This window comes from Osmia bicornis, chromosome 16 (assembly GCF_907164935.1).
Source record: "Osmia bicornis bicornis chromosome 16, iOsmBic2.1, whole genome shotgun sequence".
Lineage (NCBI taxonomy): Eukaryota > Metazoa > Arthropoda > Insecta > Hymenoptera > Megachilidae > Osmia > Osmia bicornis.
In genome coordinates this window covers 8,229,572-8,248,683 of record NC_060231.1, presented here as the reverse complement: position 1 = coordinate 8,248,683, position 19,112 = coordinate 8,229,572, and the positions used below count along the sequence as shown (strand labels likewise).

Sequence of the window (19,112 nt, the reverse complement as noted above, 5' to 3'; positions counted from 1 at the left end):
CTGAAGAATATCTTAAAGGAGATAGATGAGAATATGTAGAAACCCGTACTCGTTCATTTGCATTCTTCTACGCTGAAGATAGCTCGAATGCGAACTACAGATTGCGTCGATTTCATTCGATTCGAATTAAACGAGCGCAACGGGAAGAGTACCTAATTGGAATAGCGATATAGCGATAAAGCGAAAAAGCGAGAAAGCGAAAAAGCGAAAAATAAAGATTAGGGACGTGGCAGCTGTTCGCTTACCTAAATTTAATGCGATATTTTTCAACTTGGTTTGTTTGCATCGGTAAAACGCAAACATTCCCTTGATCCACGTATAGCTGGGTATACATATACGCGTGTCAACTCGAATACTCGTAATATCACCGCTTATAACAGCCGTTCAAAATTTCAACGTCGCATCGGCTTACCGCGAACCAATTACAACTTTTTATGACCGCGAACGTACACCGTCAGCAATTTCCCGGCAAATTTCTCGCCAATGTAGCTGTCTCTTCTGCCTTTTTCTTTTCTCCCTTGCTTTTTTACTCGATTTTTCTTTTTTCCAACCAACCTCCTCGCTGATATACCTGCTTTTTTCACCTTTTTTCACCTTTTTTCACCTTTTTTCACATTTTTTACCAAACGTATGCATCGATCGTCTGCATACTCTGGCAAATCCTCGCTTGACGTTTGCCGTTCAACCGTTGAACCGCTCAACCGCTCAACCGCTCAACCGCTCAACCGCCCAACCACTTACCGTATCCGCATAATTGTTCCGATATACCGATCTACAGTATAGTGAACGAGGCAAACCAAATTGAATCAGGGGCTTCCGAAAAATATCCAACTCCTAGGATACTAGGATGATAGATAGTACCAAAGAAAAGAAATATAAAATACGGGGAAGGATAAAACGAAATAGTCGCAAAATTGTTACAATCAATGTTAGAATCGTCAAGGAATAAGGAGAGATAGTGAAAAATAAAGATACTTGAGACTTGTGTGTTCAATCGTTGAAACTCGTTCGTCGTTCTAACGGTCTGTAAGTCTATGTGGGGTTGTTACTTACATGAATCGAGGAAAGGATGGAAAGGGAAAACGGCCAAAGGTTGGACTAGTTCCGAGTTGTTCCCATCCACAAACGACTAGCTTCGAATCGGAGTTGAAGTTGGAGTTGAAATTGGAGTAAGGAGTGGAAGTGGGATTGGTGTTGGTGTTGGGGTTGAAATTGATCGATATAGCGCGCCGCCACTAATTCCACGACACCATGATATATGCAAGATTGACCACTCGTTGTTGGCAAACATAATTTTTTTCCACGGAAATACGACAGTAACACGATAGTAATAGGATAGCAATAGAAAAATAATTCGAGATCTTTGCTAACGTTTACAACGATAAAAGAGACAATAATGAGAGTTGGAAAAGGAATGGACTTGATATGAAATTGGATGAAAATGGAAGCGAATACGTTTACTGATTGTAGCAAAGACCGATACAAATACGTATGGTTAAAAGTGGCGTGCGTTTGCACGACAACACAGTTTCCGACAAACACAGTTATAGGTACTTGCTAGTACTTACTTACAAATGGCTGTGATCTGTCCAATTTCTTCTTCTACTTCTTCTAATTGGTATTCTTTCTTCTGCGTACAACGTCAAGGACTACACTAGTGAAAGTTCGATGTCTGCCTGTTTGTTTGTAAAAAAAAGAAAAAAAATAAATAAAAGGCTGCTTATATGTATAATTGTTCATTATATTACAGTTTATTTATTATTTAATTTGAAAGGAGAAAAAGAAAAGAAAAGAAAAGAAAAGAATGTAGATTACAGTATTAGGCAAATCGATTGGAAAACCGTTGATCGTGATGTATTTCCTTGCAAATAAACGTTGACGACGATACCACGGTAAGCTGACGACGGCTCCTCTACTCTGTCTTATTTTCTGCTAGCGCAACGTATGTATTGGACGATGGTAAAGCAACGCGCTTGCAGCCATTTACCGAGAAATCGGATTACTTGCTAATTGTTTGTATAGACATAGGATATGGGATTTATGAAATGTCAGTTGTTACGTTGATATTCACGTATTCACGTACGCCATACGGTATTCGCATGTCGTACAAATAGGTACAACGTGCTTGTTGTGCATTGCAGTTTCATAGAAAATATTATGCTGTTTAGCTTACATATGTAACGATGCTGGTACGCATGGTGTTTGTTTGTCGGTTATTTGTTCGAGTGCGTCAGTCGATAAAAACCGGTGCTGTTTCTTTTAGAATTTTTCGCCTTTTTATACTTTTATCCGAGCGAATGCGATTCGCGTTGAATCTGAATGACGGGCCACTAGAGCAGAGCTTTTTAAACGCGCATCACTGCCAGCTCTATATCTGTTTGTCATCTTCCTAAGAACCATATGAAAACGTCCTAGGAAAATGTCTAGTACGTTATCGTACGCGTTTAGCGATGGCAGTGAATAAAGTGAGCTTTCGTTTCCGAGCAACTAAATACTTTTTTTTGTCGTTTTTCTTTTTTTCTTTTTTTCTTTTTTTCTTTTTTTCTTTTTTACTCATTGCCTTCTCATCTTCTCGATTACGCTTCCTTCGTCCGTACGGTTCTTACTTCCTGCTCGATCCATTTCTCAATTATTTCGTCTAAACATCGACGTTTCGTTGCTTCTCATAGTTTTTTATACCAAAATAAATAATGTTCGCCATCGCTGATTTGTAGATCGTCGACACCTAAAAATTAGCAAAGGCCACCTTTGTATCGTAATCGCTTGGAATTAACTTAACAATAAGAATAGAATAAGAATGTATGTACCTCCAGGGGCAACCAATTGATTACCCGGCGGTGAAGAAGGATCTGGTAGAGCGGTAAGCCGATACAACAACCAATAATGATAGGACATTGGCTCCTCTTTATAACCGGCTATAGCGTGAACGTAGTGTCCGTTTGGCCATTTGGATGAGACAAATTGAAAATGCGGAGACATTTCTGCAGCCAACACCATCACTTCGTAAAACGTTTCGTTCTTAGGAGCTGTTACCATCAGGCTGTACGTTTCGTTTACGTTACTGCCGACCCATAAAGTGTACGAAACGTTCACCATGACGGGGACCGATGCGGCAACGGTAACGGTAGCGGCGGCGGCGGCAGCGGTAGCGGCGTCGGCGGTGGCGGCGGCGGCGGCGGCGGCGGCAGCGGCGTTGATCGCATCGTTCTCCGTGTTGTTTGAATTCAACGTGTTTCTCACGTTGTTTCCGTTGTTTCCGCTGTTTACATTGTTTACGTTGTTTATAGAGTTTCCACTGTTTCGAGCGTTACCGTTTGTTCCATTGTTTCCAGTAGCTAGGGTACTCGCATTATTTCCAGCAATCAGCAACGTCGCTACGCTCTCGTTACGATTGTTCGAAATCACCGGTTCTGCGGCATCGTATCGAAAAGTTTGTTCACGTACGAGCTTTCTAGATATATATATATATATATGTATGTATGTATGTATGTATGCGTAGAGAGAGGAAGCGTAGTGAAAACGTAGGGAGTAATAAGCAGAGGGAAACTCACCGTTAGCAGCGATAGTGAATCGTGGAGGTGAGGTTTCCACGAGGCCCTGACCGCAATCGAGAGTTCTGATGCTGGCCAAACCTCGTGGAGCCACGCCGAGAAGAGCTTCGGCGGTTACGCGAACGTCGCCAGCAAAAGAACCATCGGCACGTTGCTGGCTAGTCAACCAAGACAACGCGGCCGATCTGTTCCAATTGTCGGCCGGCTCGTTTTCCGCTTCTTCCAGCGCTTGCATTACCAAAGCCGTTGTACGAACATCTCCGAAACTACCGTCCAACCGTTGTTGCTGCGCCAAACCGATCGATGGTTTACGCACAAAATGATGAAGATTTCGATGTCTGTGATCCTGAACGATACACTTTAAAGCTAATATCACCATCGCAACGGTGTCTGAAAAGTAATTGTGGAAAGTGAAGAAAATGATTCATTTTCATTTCATTCTAACCAGTAGCACTGGAGAAGGCTAATGTCAAACAGAGACAATCACGTAATATCATCTAGCTTGTCTCTACTTACCGACATTGTGATCTTGAGCGGCGTTCGCGATATCCAATAATCGACGTATCTGCCTTTTTCGTACGTGAGCTTGTGCGTTACACGCGGCCAGCGTTGTCAGAGCAAATTCGTAATCCGTTGGCGGTTCGTGATGTTGAAGGGTACCGATCAAGTCGTGACCGTGAAACTGTCTTGGATCCGTACACATAGCGTTCAAGGCAAGGGTGTAACGTGCCAACCGCACCGGAGAAAAGCCAACTTCCCTGTGCCTGAAAACCACGTTCCTTTCTTCGTATAATCGTCGTACCTAATTATTTCTCATTTAATAAGATTTACCTCCAAAGTAACAACACTATTTCAAGTTCCATCTGCTTGCTGCTCAGTTGCAACTCGAGCGGAGCTATAGGAGCCACGTTATCCTCGCGCGACAGATTACTCAGCCGAAGAACTAGCAAAACACGATTCGTGTCGTTTCCCCAGCCGGCGTCCTTGTCACGCTGACTCCATAGCCATACAGTCGCCCGCTCCAAAATGTTATCCGCCTCTGTATCGGTCGAACCGATTTCTCCGTTCCCTCCTACCAATCAAATAAATTTATCTTCTCTCTTGGTCTAGAACCCGACTAGAACCGATATCTAAGTAGGTAGGTAGGTAGGTAGGTACGTACCTTCGCCACGAACCACGTACGCCAACATCAGAACCATTACACCTGCCATACTTGCTCTTCCCCACATCGTCATCCAAAATCGTAAGATATCTTACCTGTTCAAAAAGAGCACGCCAATCGGATTTCGAATATTAAACAATTTCTTTCGCTACAAACTTCATCTACTACTTTTCTACTTTATTTGCAATCTTTAATCGACACCAGATAAATCTTGACGAGATTGTCGCCCTGACACCGGCGCGGCGACAAACAAGACAGTAATTGTAAGACACGGTCTCGTTTAGAGTCGCTACGCCCGCGGACGCACTACTGGCAACTTGCGAGTAGTAGGATCGATATCGTGGCAGACGCCGTTCTCTCGCGCGACGTATATGTGTACACCTTACTCCCCAACTATGTATACCCGCATAGAGACAGATACATGTACATTTATTTTTGCCTACTTGATTCGCCTTTTTCTTTCCCATTCGACCCCCATACACCCTTTGCTTTCCTTTTAACCTACTCGTATCATTCCCATTTTCTTTATTTATTTGCTACGGTACCTCGAAATTCTAAGCTATCGTCCCTTATTATATTGATCGAACCGTACCGAACTTTCAACTATTTTCATCACCCTTTCTTTTCTTTCAATATGAATCAGGTAAAAAAATTAAGTTTGTCGTAGATCGGTAATGGAGAAAGAATAGAGCAGTAGGAAGTATGTGTTGAAAAGTGAAAAATATCAAAGGATATCGATGGCAATGAAACTTTCGGGAAATTCCTAGTGAACGTAAAACCATTGATATCATCTACGCTTACCTTCTCTTTAATTTCGTTGATTATCACAGAAATTCTCAGGTTCGTCTTTACTCCGCGAATATCCGGAAATTCGCAAATAGTTCTTCTTATTGCATGGAACTTGGAGAATTGAAAGGTGCAGGTCGGGTCGAGTTCCTCATCGTTGGCGCGACTAAAGCGCGAACAACGCGCTGTGGCACATACATATATGTATATATGTAGGTAGAACGAGTTTCGTTCGAAGGGATGCGAAAGGCTTCAAGGGCGCCCTCTTTATCTCTTTATCAAGAGGGGAATAGGGTCCCATTGGTCCAAGCTCCCTCTAAAGTCCGAAAAAAAAAACCAAACGGTTCAGCTTTTTTTTACTTTTCTCATCAATTATATCTACTTACACGTATGTACATATATGTATGTGTGTAAGTACTTATTCGATATGCATGTAAAATGTAAACGCAAAATAGTTTAAGCATATTACCTCGGAAAAGAAAAAGAAATTGATACCCAAGTACTTAGGAATTGGGAAGATAGAAAAATACTATTATAATTCGCTCGCATTATAGCATAAAACTCGGTAAAGTTGACTAAAGTTGACTAAAGTTGGCTGCATAGATACGCGGCCAAGCGATCCATCGCAACAACTGTTTATCCTTGACTTTCTCGGTAACAAGGAGGAAAAGAAGAAATATTTTTCAATTAATCGCTTAACCATCGAATGACATATTGAAAAATGACGTATACGTAAAGCCATGAAACAGGAAGCTCGATCGCGACAAGAACAAGGAGGCGAAGGAGAAGAAGAACGTAACAAGTGGTGGATACTGACGCTAAGATTCCTCAAGACGTATTGGAAAATAATATTTGCTATAACATGGGCATTGTTTCTGGCACCGTTCCTTTTCATTTACAATTATCCGGTAACTTTTTCCGGATAGTTTGCAACCTCGAAACTGCAGACAAATGCAGTTTCGTTTCGTTTCATTTGCAGGAAGTAAGATGCGCGTACACGGTACTACTGATGGCTGGATATTGGATCTGTGAATGTTTCCCTTTGGCAATCACCTCGCTTTTACCATTGGTCTTGTTTCCTCTCTTGGGTGTACTCGGCACAGCGGAGACGTGCAGTTGTTACATGAACGACACTATAATGGTTTTCATAGGGGGTTTGATTCTCGCTGTAGCCATCGAACATAGCAAACTGCATTTAAGAATCGCTCTTGGAGTTATGAAAATGGTTGGCTGCAGCCATGGCCGATTGCTCGCCGGTCTTTGCGTCGTAACTACTTTTATATCTATGTGGGTTTCCAACACCGCCGCTACCGCCATGATGGTGCCTATCATATTTGCCATCCTTAACGAACTGGAACAGGTATCGCAATAATCAACGTCTCGTTTATTATTATTAACTCTACACGATTGTATTCTACAACCTTTTTCTTCCTCTCACAGGCTGGATTAGGTCGAGTTTTCAATAAAATACCGGCAGATCCGGACAATATGGACCAAGAACCGTAAGTATTAAACGCAAGTACGAGAGTACGAGTGAATCGATCGTACTTGTCGATCGTAGGGAATTGCAACCGACAAGAGTGACGAAAGCGTATTTGATGGCCGCGGCGTATTGTTCGACATTCGGTGGTACAGGGACGCTGGTCGGTACCGGCACCAATCTTACCTTCAAGGGAATTTACGAAAACACCTTTCCCGAATCCGGAGGTATCAACTTTACGCAGTGGATGTTCGCATCGATTCCTCAAATGATTGTAAATACCGCGTTAACCTGGCTCTATCTTCGCATAATGTTCATGGGTTTCCTGAGACCGGGTAGCAAGGACGCGGAACTGTCAAATATTGGGCCGGAAGGAGAAGCGGTGACAAATCGAGTAACGATACTCTTTATTAACAATTACCATAGACTTTTCTGCTTTTCTTCTTTGCTAATCTATTGTTTAGGTGGTACAGCAAAGATACAGCGAATTGGGTAACATTACGTTCCACGAAAAAGGAGTTGCCACTCTTTTCATCGCCTGTATATTTCTCTGGATATTTCGGAAACCTGGTTTCGTACGTGGATGGTCCGAGGCTATATCGGACATGTTGAGCATCTTTTCATCTAATTTTTTCCCCTCTCTCTCTCTCTCTCTCTCTGTTTCTCTTTTTAACCAGTTGCGATTCACTTTAACAGAGATATACGAGATTCAACGCCTGTCATACTCGTCTCGATTCTGATGTTTTTTATTCCAAAAGACCCAAGTTTCATTTACAGTTACAGCCGAGATCGTAAGTGTATACCTATGAAATTCTTTATTACTTCGTTCGTTCGTTCGTTCGTTCGTTCGTTCGTTTGTGTATTTCGCTTTGCAGCTGAAAAAAGGCCGCAGAAAGCTTCCGAAGGTTTGATCACCTGGGACGTGATCGAGACAAAGATGCCTTGGAGTTTAATGTTTCTGTTAGGCGGAGGATTCGCGATATCCAAAGGCAGCATAGCTTCCTGTTTGGCCAAAAGAATTGGGGACGCTTTGGTACCGCTCAAACACTTACCGCCTGTAATCATCTTGGTTTTCGTTTCATTGTTCATCGGTACCATCACGGAATTCACCAGCAACGTTGGCATCGCAAACATTACATTGCCGGTGGTCGCACAAATGGTAAGAAACGACTGGACCGAAACAACAGATGCTAAATAGTAGTAAGTAGTAAGTAGTAAAATTCTATTTCAGCCTTTCACGCGCCATTTTTCCCTTATTCCCTTACAGTGCGTTGCAATGGAGATACATCCTTTATACTTGATGGTACCGGCAACTATAATGTGTTCTTATTCCTTTCGATTACCGGTTGGTACACCACCGAACGCGATCGTCACGATCGTCGGTCGAATTCCGACAAAGTGGCTGATGATCGGAGGATGCGCGCCTGCTATTTACTCCCTCATAGTGCAGAGTATTTTCTTCGTTCTTTGGGGTGTTTATGTTTATGGTGCTTATGGATTTCCATCGTGGGCCTCTAACCTTCACGCGTCCAATTCAACTTCGAAATGCGATTAAATTAAATTTGAAATCATCGTGTTACTTATTATCGGAATTTGCCTTTCTTTTTCTTTTTTCTCTTGTTCGATAGACAAATAAAGAAACAAACGTCTGCTTGTTCTTGTTCTTGTTCTCGTTCCGTTTTAAATTTACTGTGTTTTTGATACCGACGATTCACTCTTCTTCGGACTGGAATTGATTTCTTGCTGCTCTAATCTACGATGTCGCAACATAGTAGACAAGACGCCGTTGAAACTGGCCGTTTTCTTTTTCGCGCTTCCTTTTGGAGTACTTTCGCCAATTCTGCGAACTGGTAATCTAGGCGACGACATTTCGTCCATAAAATCGAAATCTGACTTTTCTTCGATCCTGGAAGAAAAGAAAGAGAAGAAATAAAATGGGACAAGAAATTGCTTGTTATACATAACGCTTACTTGTACTCCTGCGAGCCGTTATCTTGCTTTCGATTGTTTGAGAGAACTGGAGACGGACCCCTCCTACCAGGACACTTCCATTCCAGCTCTAAAATTCTATTGTTACTTTCCAAAGCCTCGATCAGTGTTAATATATCGTCGGATTTCAGGGTCCATTCGTTCTGCCATAAAATCATCAAGATTAAACAGTAGTTTATAGGGCAAGACAAAGAGACCGTTTATTTACATACATATATACATCTTGCTTACTTTTCTATCCATTTCGTACTTTTCATCGTCCGAACATTCCACCGACCAATCCTCTTCGTTGCGTTCCATAATTTTTCAAGATTTTTCACAGATTCGCCGTTTAACCTGTACTCGTACATATGTATGTAATATGTACAATACGCCCAAATACGCCATTCTAATCGATCACCATTTCCGTTAGATGGCGTTTTCGTTTGAGCGCGGATATTCTTGAAACTCGAAAGAAAATTTTCATTTAAACAAGCTACATTCTACGTAAAAAATTTCATGAAAAATCAATGAGAACCCCCTCGTTACATTCCTCTTTATCAATGTTTCACAATTAGTCCTGTCTTGTAGTAATAATTTTACTACTTGTAATTGCGTGTACATACGTACAGTTATACAACATACATGGCTTGTTGTTTTTTCAAAGGGTAAACGTCGTTCGTATCTATCTAGGGTACATCTATTATACATATGTAAATAAGTAAGCACTTACATGTATAGGAACCACACGATTATCCACGATAACGATCTGTTAACGATCTGACAGAGATGAATGTATTCGGTCGAGAATAGTATTTCATAGTCTCATAGTCGACGAGTTTCAAGTTTACACGATTGGCGAATAAAAGTAAATAAAGGGAAGAGGGAGAAAAGGAGGAAAGCATTGCGACGTTATAAATATCGGTGAAACGTTAAGTGTCCAAGTGAGTACTTGCTTCTTCGTTCGCCTCTACCTACCAACATACATACATACATACATACATACATACATACATACATACATATTAGGAGAAACACGTTGAAATATTGAAAAACGTGCGCGTTTAACGTTACTTGGATTTTTGGAAAATTCTTGTTACATCAAGCATACCAGGTGTGAGTTGAAAAAGTTGAGAAAATAGAAGGAAAACTCGAGTAAAACGAAAAAAGTAATATGTAAAGAGATAATGGCATCGCGCGTACGATGGAACGTCGAAAACCGTAGTAGACGATCAGGCAACGGCAACGACAGCATTACAAACGACAGTAGATCGAGTAAATCTACTTTATTATCTTACTATATTACATTCTATGTATTGGAAATTTGAAAATGTATCGAAATAATACAGGGATGGAAGCGGAAATAAAGAAAGACAGCAATCTATCATCAAAGAATGATCTTTGTCGAGCAATCTCCCCGATATATTATCTCGGTAAAGTGTGCGGTTTGGTTCCTGTTAGATTCGTTGCAAACACCACTGGAGGATTTCAAGCTCGGCCAAATATTTTTGATCTCGTCTATAGGTGAGAGAAAATGTAGGAATAGAGAATTGAAATAAATTTCACCGTGTTTTCTGTTTAGCTTATGCGTGTTGACGTTACTACTCGGTGCAGAAATTTGGGGTCTCTGGCGAGATCTGAAAGACGGTTGGATACATAGCACTAGACTAAAGTTTCGAACGGCGGTGATCGCGACGTGTAGCGATGTTCTTGGGGTAATGAGTTTAACCGTGGTGTGCATCGTTGGCTCGCCTTTTCGTTGGAAACACCTGCAAGTAGTTGTAAACAAATTAATCGAGGTACGCGATATCAGAAATTGAAATTGGTCAAAATTTAACCATCGAGATCCGCGCGTCCAGTACAATAAACTAACAATAAATACCTACATCTTATGCGTCTTATTAATTTCAGGTGGACAAGAAAGTTGATCTGTCCTCGACTAAGAAAAACGCTCGTAGATTTACCATATGTTTAACCACCTGCAGTCTCCTCTACCTCTGGTTCAATTCGACTCTTGACTTTTACAGCTGGTACCGGAAAACCAAGGTCCATCAAACCTTGTCCGACAAAGGTCCGATCAACTACGCACCCCTCTATTTCATGTACACGGTCATTATTTCCACCGAGATTCAATACACCGTCTCGATCTATAATATAGGAGAAAGATTCGTCCGATTAAATAATAGTCTTAGAAAGCTGTTCGAGACCGACACTCTCACCAATTATTTGAGAAAATTTCCTGAAATAGGTAAATAGAGAGCAATCGAGTTGTTATTTAGGAACGATAATCTATTTTAACGATGGTACAATTTCATTTTCGAATTATCTATCGACTATTCGAACCGCGTTCACTTATCGAGTGTAGACGAGCATGTTTCTAAGAAAACATCGACCGACGTACCTCAGAGACCATTCGAATTGGCCAGTTATCGAGTTTTTCCAAAATTACACGGTATAAACTCTGATTATTATTTTTTTCAACTCATCATCGTTGAACCTGAACCTGTAAGAAAGCTCGTTACAGAAAACAAAAGCTACGTAAACAGTATATCCGAACTGAGATGGATTCACTCCTCGCTTTGCGACACGGTCTCTCTTACAAATAATACCTTCGGTGCCGTGATACTGACCGTTACCGTAACCTGCCTCTTACACCTAATCATCACGCCATATTTCCTAATCGTACAAGCTGGTGAGAAACACGAATGGATATTTCTATTCGTACAAGTTGGATGGTGTATCTTTCACGTAACCAGAATGTTGATGATCGTTCAACCTAGTTATTCTACTGTCGCTGAGGTAAGAGGGAGAGAGAAAGAAAAGAAAAAGAAAAAGAAAAAGAAAAAGAAAAAGAAAAAGAAAAAAAAAAGATTTACATATTAACCAAATATAAATCTTTCATTTTAGGGAAAGAAAACGGCTATTCTTGTTAGTCAGTTACTCTCCTCCACTTTCGAAACCGACACTCGACGCGAGTTGGAAATATTTTCACTGCAATTGTTACATCGACCTATTGAATTTTCAGCCTGTGGACTTTTTCCTTTAGACAGGACTTTGATAACCTCGGTAAGACTTTACTTTAATCGCGTAACAAGAAAAATTTCACAACATATCTTCTGTATGGTTTTTAGATTGCGGGAGTCGTAACGACGTATCTTGTTATACTGATACAGTTTCAAAATGCGGACGACACCAAGGGCGACGCTGATATCATAAGAAACGTAACGCAAATATTCAAAAATGTGTCACCCCTTCAAAATCTCACGGGAATCAAGATAAACTCGTAAATGTCGTAATTAAGAAAGAGAGAGAGAGAGAACAGAGAGCGCATCACATATGATAATGACATTTAATATACCAATTCTCGTAAACAGCAGTAATATACAAATACAGGTTACTCGTGTCGTAATCCAACTATTAATTAACCAGTCGTTCCATCGATTGATCGACGATTTATTAAGAGCGCACCTCGTACACAGTGTCTAAAGTTAGACACATCTCATTCACAGCCTATCCAAAATGTTTCTCGGCCTCGTCTTGCCCTGTATCTCGTAGGGGTGACAAGATTTTCTAAAAAATCTTGAGGAAACTTGAATAGTCTCGATCGAAGAAACAAAGTATCTCGTTGGATCAAGTTATTTCTAAACTGTGTCTTTACGTGTTTATGCGATTGTGTATATACAACCTCTCGTATACTGACTCGTCTTCTCTCCGATGCTATACACATACATACATACATACATACATACATACATACATACATACACACATACACACTCCTTCGTACAAATTATTACTCTAGCAATAAATATTGAATCGCTCGAAAAATCTAACGTGGCTATTGCGCGATATATCATACACCCGCGTATCGTATAAATACTAAATACACGGTGGTAGGTACCATCTCTATGTACGTGTGCATGTTGAATTGTTGGTAAAAACGCGCCTATTCCAGCCGGATGTTGAGGGTACTCTGTGTCTCATTAAAAACCAACTAAAAATCCGAAAGTTTACCGCGGCAGTTGCAATTGAAATTGAAACCAAGCCGAAGCCGAAACCGAAGCCGAAGCCGAAGCCGAAGCGAAAGCCGCAGCTACAACTACAACCGCAGCTGCAGCCGCAAACATAACGTTCTTTTTCCACTTTTCCCCTAAATTTTCAATTTACCGTGGCCGCTGTGACCGAAGGTTGACTTTTTTGATGCGCAGCCTGCAATAGATTGTCGCAACAACTGTCCTTCGTCAGATGCAAACCTTTCGATCGGTGACAAGTTATCAAACTTTCGGAATTCGACGAGAGCTCCGCATCGTTCTCTCCCTTGTTCTGATGACGCGCGTTGCACTGACAGGGGCTTGCGTGGCGGTGAAGTCGAGAGAAACACTCGCTACAAACCCTCACGGGATTGTACAACTGCTCGCTAGGTAACGGCGTCGAGTTCTCCGAACAATCCGCGCAAAAGATTTTACCACAGCACCTGCGACGCAAGCGAATACATTGAACGCGTTTCAAGTGTCAAACTAACGAGATAAACGAGACCATCCGCGAATGATTTTTTACCTGCAGTGATGCTTACGCCTTCCGAGCCAAAACTCCGTATCGCATCCCATGCATCGACTCACCGCGTGATCCGGTACCCACAGAGTAGGAGCAGGACCTAATTCTTCGACTGCTTCCCAAGACATATCCGAAGGTAATGATTCTCCATGATCTCCGGTACTTCCTACCGAATCGGGTAACGATCCCTAAAATGCGATCGACACTCTTTTCCCTAACTATATCTTTCTTCTTCTCTTTTATCGTATCTTTTTCTTTCTTTTTTTTTTATACTTTTACTATCATCCTATTATTGAGAATGAAATATTTTCCTAATATTCTAGATAGATACTTACGATATCGTCGACGCGTTCAGTGTCTGCGTTGTGATTACAAACTTGTTTTATCAAAGCCAATCTCGTTGTATGTAATTCTTTTCTTAGCGCTTCCTCTTTCAACTGTAACGAACCAAGAAATCAAGAAAAATCATTGTCCGATTTTGATGAAGAAATGAAAGAAAACGAATCTAGTACCTTGTGTTCGACGATAATCTGTTGCACGCGCATCTGAACGTCGCACTGAATAACAGGAAGACCATCGGCATCGTCCACCAGCCTGTCCAGATTATCTGCCGTCGCGTCCTGATGAGTCGGCGAAGCCGGACAAATGCTACTAGGTGTTCTCGACATTAACGGTGCACTGGTATCGCTAACGTCGCTGCTACCCTCGTTCTGATTGTTTTGATAATTACGACTACAGGAGCAAACGGTTCGACCAGTTGTGTTGTTCTCGATCCATGGTGAAACCATGTCCGACGGTGAATTTTTCACAACTTTACTGTTAATTCAATTTCGATTTGCCTCAAGTTCTTGTACTCGTACTCGTACTCGTACTCGTACTCGTTGTTATTTCATAAATTCACAAACATCCAAACTCAATTGTACATCTCAATAGATACATGTATGCTACTTACGTTTCCTTATCGACGTTCATTACACCAACCAAAGAATCATTGCTGGGTATTAAAGTGTCTGTCGAGCTATCCACAGAAGGATTTACCGGCGAATCGTTCAACACCTGTACCCTCGCGTACTGTGTTTCCGTTTCATCCAAGTTTTCCACTCTATTTTCTTCGGCTCTTCCGCTCTTACAATTCTCAACCTGATTTTCATCAACCTTTTCTTCGCTTTCTGTGTCCAGCGTCAAAGAATCAAATTTTCTGCAATTCAGCGTATGTAGAAATTTTTCACAACGATTCGCTACTCGATACGAGTAGTAAGGCTTCTCTCTTCTTCTGACTTTTTCTTTTATTTACCCAACGATACTTACTTTTCCACCGAAATACTCGGATCGCTAAGTCTACGATGTAGATAGGCCGTATGATCGGGAGCATGCATCAGATCACCGTACGATCGAGTTTTAGTCATTTGTCCCTGTGGTTCCTCGTTATCGCCACCCTCGATATCGATCATCGTTACCCTCTGTTTATCGTCCCTGATACCGAGAGAAGATTCCATAGAACCTAAATATACTTCGGACCATAAAACGAGGTCGCGTACGTTACAACTTGGCCATAATACCTAGGAATTAAAAAAAAATTTTTAGATTTACACGTTCAAATCTCTTAAGGTATATCTCTTAAAAAAGAGTCGTAAATCGTAAATCGTAAATCGTACTTGATTTTTTAACGGTGAATACAAATGATTTACGAACGAACTGGAATTAAGGAATCGCCAGACCGAAAATGTACGCTCGCGTATTCTCAGTTGTAACCTTTCTTGCCTCGTGTTGCAAAGAAATGTACCGAAAAGCTGCGAATACGTGTGTTGCGCAAGTTTTACCTGAAATTAAAATAAATCTGGATACTACTTGTATTACGAACGATTAAATCGAATCAAGTATCGGACGTGTTGGTTAAACTTACAAGATATGCGGGAGATATTTGAAAACTGCATTTGAACTGTAGAATTAGTTGATGTACACAATCAAGCCATTGTAAAAATACTGGACATCGTTCGTTTGGATCTTCGCAGCCAACCGTTTGCCCACAACGATCTGCGAATTTATGTCCAAAGTCTAACCATTCTCTCTCGCATAAAATTTGGAATCCCTAACAACAGCAAAAGAAAATAACGAAACGACCATTCGTCGAAAAATAGAAAAAGAAAGAGAAAGTACCTTTAGCATACCTCCATAGTTCTATAATAAGGATCGAGAAGGATCTGTGCTAAAGCAACTATTTGAGGAGTTCTATCCCAACCGTCGCTACAATGAACCAATACAGGCCGACCATCTCTTTCGATCGCCGAAGCTACGGTGACAGCTGCGCGTAACAATCCAGACATGTGTTGTAACCATCGTGTTCCTTCTAAGAGACTAAGCCAACTAAAACGAAAAGAAATGAAATGATTTTTTATAATTGAATCGAACCAGAACGAAGAAGACTCACTCACTTGGGTTGATCCGCGTCCGATGCGCACAGTTGCCTCACCGCATGAAAGCTCTTTCGTATCGAATGAATGTTAGGTAAATTCATAAATTGTATGTCGCAACTGGGATAATACTCTGGACATTCGCAACCACCACCGCGCGCTCTATTTGCCACGGCGGTTGTGTACGACCTCGCGTCCACGATTAAAACTTTCTGGAAATAATGTGTTACAATTCGAAATTTCTTTTCATGGAATCTCCAATCAATGTAAACTGCTTCTCCTTTAAACAGTCAAATAACTTGGTTAAATCTTCGATGCTCACTTTGCTACTATTTCCTGCGACACCATCGTCGCTATTATCGGGATAAATGATAGAAGAGTCCACCATCGTCGATTCACCTTTATCGTAGGAGCATGCATCTGCAAGAGCCTTCAAGAGATCTTCGTCTTCCGCGCTTCGCCAACCAAGCCATCCCACTTCTGGTTGACTACTTCGTGCTATAACCGCACCATTCTTCACGTGCCTATCGAACAACATCATTCAATATTTGTAACGAAATCAACAACTGCACACGCAATTTCCTACTACCTCCAAACAACGGCAGGAATTCGTCGAGAACTTCGGAATTTAGCCACCGTTTCAAGGATCTTGTCGGAAATGCAAGCAGGAACCAAAAGCAACGGTGGATACGACGGACACATTCGATAATCTTTATTCATCTGACTTATACGCCATGTACCGTGTAAATTAAATTTCAGTCGTTCTACCTAAGAAACGGGCAGGGCAACAAGAAAAATTCTTTTTATATGTATATACTATCTACATACTTTACTTACTTACTTACTTACCTCAGAATTAAAAGTACCAGTGTAAGAAGCGTTATCTTTTCCAAGCTTCAAGCTATCTTTACCTTCTTCTACGGACCAGGCGTAATAAGCAAAAGCAAATATATCTTCTATATTTTTACGTGGATAAGTCAGTTTATGTAGTCGTTTGAACCATTCCAAACAGTGTTCGTTTGTGGAAAAGGCGCAACTGAAAATATTCGAGCAGTGATATCGTCTGCGATCGATAAGGAAAACAAAACACCTTTTAGCAACATTAAACGACGTTATATACCTTAGCGAACGTGCGTCTTTACAAGCAATATGCAAGAAAAATATTTCTTTAACTTCTAGTTGCTCTATTAAACCCAATGGGATATTGTAACACGTCTGACTTAATTGTAAATAGAGTCTGTAATTTGAAAGGGCCAATATTCCATCCGATGTACGTCCAAGTGCTACGATAGATTCCCCGCTCAATGGTGTAAATGGAACTGTAAGAGTCTGATCTTCGCATTCGAAATGTGCATGCTTTGGAAATAACTCTGAAGCATGTATATGACAAATGGACTGCAAACTTGTCGGCTCTTCTGAATTATCCATCTCCGCTTTCTGCAATGCACAATTAAAAATTCTTTATTATCTTTCTACTAGACACCAGTTCGCTTCTTCTACAGTTCACGTACAGTTTACAATGGAGATTAATCGTAACCAGGTACAATCGGAAATTTGGTAAAAAAATCTACAGAACCACGCTTATCGATTTCTTTCCTTTAAAACCGGTGTTACATGTAAAAATATCTTTGTTCGAGAACATAGAGAAACGAATGTTGAATTTTTATACGTTGAACGTTCAAAGTATAAAACATCGCCACAGATTTTATCGGAAAATAGAAAATTGATACTTATTGAATCTTATTAACATCGATTTCATCTAAAATAGCAAAACAGCTCTACGATATTCATGAAATTTCCTTCAAATCCTATCGATACAATAAAGTCTTTTAAATGCACGTCCGCGTATGCTTCTGTGTGTGTTTAGAATGTTATTTCTTCTAGTGACTTAATTACACGAAAGAAAAAGTACGAAATAGTTTTTCAAAGTATAGGTAAGCGCCAAGTTGGATAACAATAACGATGTCTTACCTTCGATTGCAAACTTTCTTCGCGATGGGCGATATTTGACGCTTTTGATACTTCATACAAAATCCATAAACAATCGTTTACACATCAAGTAAAATGAAAAGATTATTCAAAATAGAGATCATTTTATCCGGTAGAGTAAGATGTAAAAATTTCCACTTGGATCTTGACAAGAATCTAAATGTTGCAGATTCTTGAATGGGTACGTAGATAGCTTATGGCATAAAAGACTCCACACCCCACAGTCCACAGCTAATCTCATGCAAGTCCAATCCAAACGCGATCACACTTTTCGTTACGGTGGTTCACGAAAATGGCCAGCTTCACGAGACGCGGTCCCCATTAATTCACTTGTTTCTTTTTTTCTTTTCTTTTCTTTTCTTTTCTTCTCTTTCCTTTTCTTTTCTTTTCTTTTCTTTTCTTTCCTCTCCTCTCCTTTCCTTTCCTTTCCTTTCCTTTCCTTTCCTTTACTCTTCTCTTCTCTTCTCTCCTCTTCTTGATATATATACGATAATATTACGATAAATTCAATTTCCAATTAATTTTTTAACGAGATACTTATCCTACTTCGTGTGAAAGTTACACTGACAGATTGGTCTATATACAATTCAAACCGCTTTTTCATTGCTCGATTTTTATCTTTGACACGAAGATTTCCAATAAACGAATGTTTCCTTCAAAAACGTCAGGAATCATGCTATTGGTTCAATTCTTTCCAGCGTTTTATAATAATAATAATAATAATAATAATTCGCTGTAGCGAGAACTGAAAGAAGCAGTTATGAAGAAAATGCTTATCTGAGCAAATAATCACTACATACACGAATATTTGACTATAATGTTCCAACGAATTTTATTATTATGTAATGATACGTCAATAAATATGAAAAATAAGTAAGTTCGCCTTGGCGACGGTATAGCAAGAATCCAGAGGGCGCTACAGCTGGTGGTGTTTGATTCCATATTCTGCTTTCCTTTCTAACGGTTCCGCATTAAATGCAGATTCGTTCGCAACCGTAGACATTCTATATGTATACGTATATGCATGTAAGTAAGTATTTATGTAGATAGACGACGAACGAAACATGAAAGACATTCGGTTTTTATGTTACTAATGAAGGATCATTTTGTTTGTTTATGTCGCCGTAAATGAAAAATATTTACATTTCTGAGATACTTGGTCTTAAAGGAATGCACAGCGATTTGGTAGAAGAAAAATGTAGTAAACGATT

General features: G+C 40.4%; 3 protein-coding genes across 12 annotated transcripts; 1 reads left to right on the top strand and 2 right to left on the bottom strand.

Moving 5' to 3' along the window:
- Positions 1-630: 630 nt before the first annotated feature.
- Positions 631-5,659, bottom strand: LOC114880758 (uncharacterized protein CG3556). 3 transcript variants are annotated; one of them, XR_003790131.2, is made up of 8 exons: positions 5,515-5,659; positions 4,714-4,808; positions 4,383-4,623; positions 4,068-4,315; positions 3,552-3,941; positions 2,808-3,410; positions 1,816-2,725; positions 631-1,676 (listed from the first exon to the last, which is right to left on the bottom strand). XR_003790131.2 is itself a non-coding variant. In XM_029197131.2 (7 exons), exons 2-7 carry the CDS (start codon positions 4,784-4,786, stop codon positions 2,664-2,666), a joined length of 1,617 nt encoding a protein of 538 aa, XP_029052964.2. In that variant the 5' UTR covers positions 4,787-4,808; positions 5,515-5,659; the 3' UTR covers positions 1,736-2,663. The 3 variants fall into 3 exon arrangements, 2 of the variants coding, with proteins under 2 accessions (XP_029052964.2, XP_029052965.2); XM_029197131.2 differs by lacking the exon at positions 631-1,676 and having other exon boundaries at positions 1,736-2,725; XM_029197132.2 differs by lacking the exons at positions 631-1,676; positions 5,515-5,659 and having other exon boundaries at positions 1,736-2,725; positions 4,714-5,503.
- Positions 5,660-5,843: 184 nt separating this feature from the next.
- On the top strand, positions 5,844-8,652 carry LOC114880755 (protein I'm not dead yet-like). Its single transcript, XM_046289120.1, has 6 exons — positions 5,844-6,407; positions 6,479-6,868; positions 6,966-7,373; positions 7,444-7,586; positions 7,676-8,138; positions 8,247-8,652. The coding sequence occupies exons 1-6, from the start codon at positions 6,240-6,242 to the stop codon at positions 8,532-8,534; spliced, it is 1,860 nt and encodes a 619-aa protein (XP_046145076.1). The 5' UTR covers positions 5,844-6,239; the 3' UTR covers positions 8,535-8,652.
- Positions 8,653-8,956: 304 nt separating this feature from the next.
- Positions 8,957-19,045, bottom strand: LOC114880757 (myotubularin-related protein 3). 8 transcript variants are annotated; one of them, XM_029197123.2, is made up of 17 exons: positions 17,884-19,045; positions 17,033-17,349; positions 16,762-16,948; positions 16,502-16,680; positions 16,235-16,436; positions 15,934-16,124; positions 15,670-15,865; positions 15,405-15,590; positions 15,157-15,321; positions 14,810-15,060; positions 14,454-14,699; positions 14,014-14,317; positions 13,837-13,938; positions 13,505-13,689; positions 13,115-13,421; positions 9,200-9,408; positions 8,957-9,111 (listed from the first exon to the last, which is right to left on the bottom strand). In XM_029197123.2, exons 2-17 carry the CDS (start codon positions 17,338-17,340, stop codon positions 9,096-9,098), a joined length of 3,234 nt encoding a protein of 1,077 aa, XP_029052956.1. In that variant the 5' UTR covers positions 17,341-17,349; positions 17,884-19,045; the 3' UTR covers positions 8,957-9,095. The 8 variants fall into 8 exon arrangements, 7 of the variants coding, with proteins under 7 accessions (XP_029052956.1, XP_029052963.1, XP_029052960.1 ...); XR_003790130.2 differs by lacking the exons at positions 8,957-9,111; positions 9,200-9,408 and adding exons at positions 10,626-10,716; positions 10,834-11,094 and having other exon boundaries at positions 13,201-13,421; XM_029197126.2 differs by lacking the exons at positions 8,957-9,111; positions 9,200-9,408 and adding exons at positions 10,650-10,716; positions 10,912-11,094 and having other exon boundaries at positions 13,201-13,421.
- Between the last annotated feature and the right edge of the window lie 67 nt (positions 19,046-19,112).

Bases quoted from the DNA above. Each gene is read 5' to 3' on its own strand.
- LOC114880755 (XM_046289120.1), top strand. From the start codon at position 6,240: ATGAAACAGGAAGCTCGATCGCGACAAGAACAAGGAGGCGAAGGAGAA. The intron at 6,408-6,478 runs GTAACTTTTTCC...TTTCATTTGCAG, and splicing joins TTTTCATTTACAATTATCCG to GAAGTAAGATGCGCGTACAC. The intron at 7,587-7,675 runs GTTGAGCATCTT...TCACTTTAACAG, and splicing joins TCCGAGGCTATATCGGACAT to AGATATACGAGATTCAACGC.
- LOC114880758 (XM_029197131.2), bottom strand. From the start codon at position 4,786: ATGACGATGTGGGGAAGAGCAAGTATGGCAGGTGTAATGGTTCTGATG. The intron at 4,316-4,382 runs GTAAATCTTATT...CGTGGTTTTCAG, and splicing joins ATAGTGTTGTTACTTTGGAG to GCACAGGGAAGTTGGCTTTT. The intron at 3,411-3,551 runs GTGAGTTTCCCT...ACGATGCCGCAG, and splicing joins ATTCACTATCGCTGCTAACG to AACCGGTGATTTCGAACAAT.
- LOC114880757 (XM_029197123.2), bottom strand. From the start codon at position 17,340: ATGGATAATTCAGAAGAGCCGACAAGTTTGCAGTCCATTTGTCATATA. The intron at 16,681-16,761 runs GTAAGTAAGTAA...CCCGTTTCTTAG, and splicing joins CTGGTACTTTTAATTCTGAG to GTAGAACGACTGAAATTTAA. The intron at 13,939-14,013 runs GTACTAGATTCG...GGTTCGTTACAG, and splicing joins AGATTATCGTCGAACACAAG to TTGAAAGAGGAAGCGCTAAG.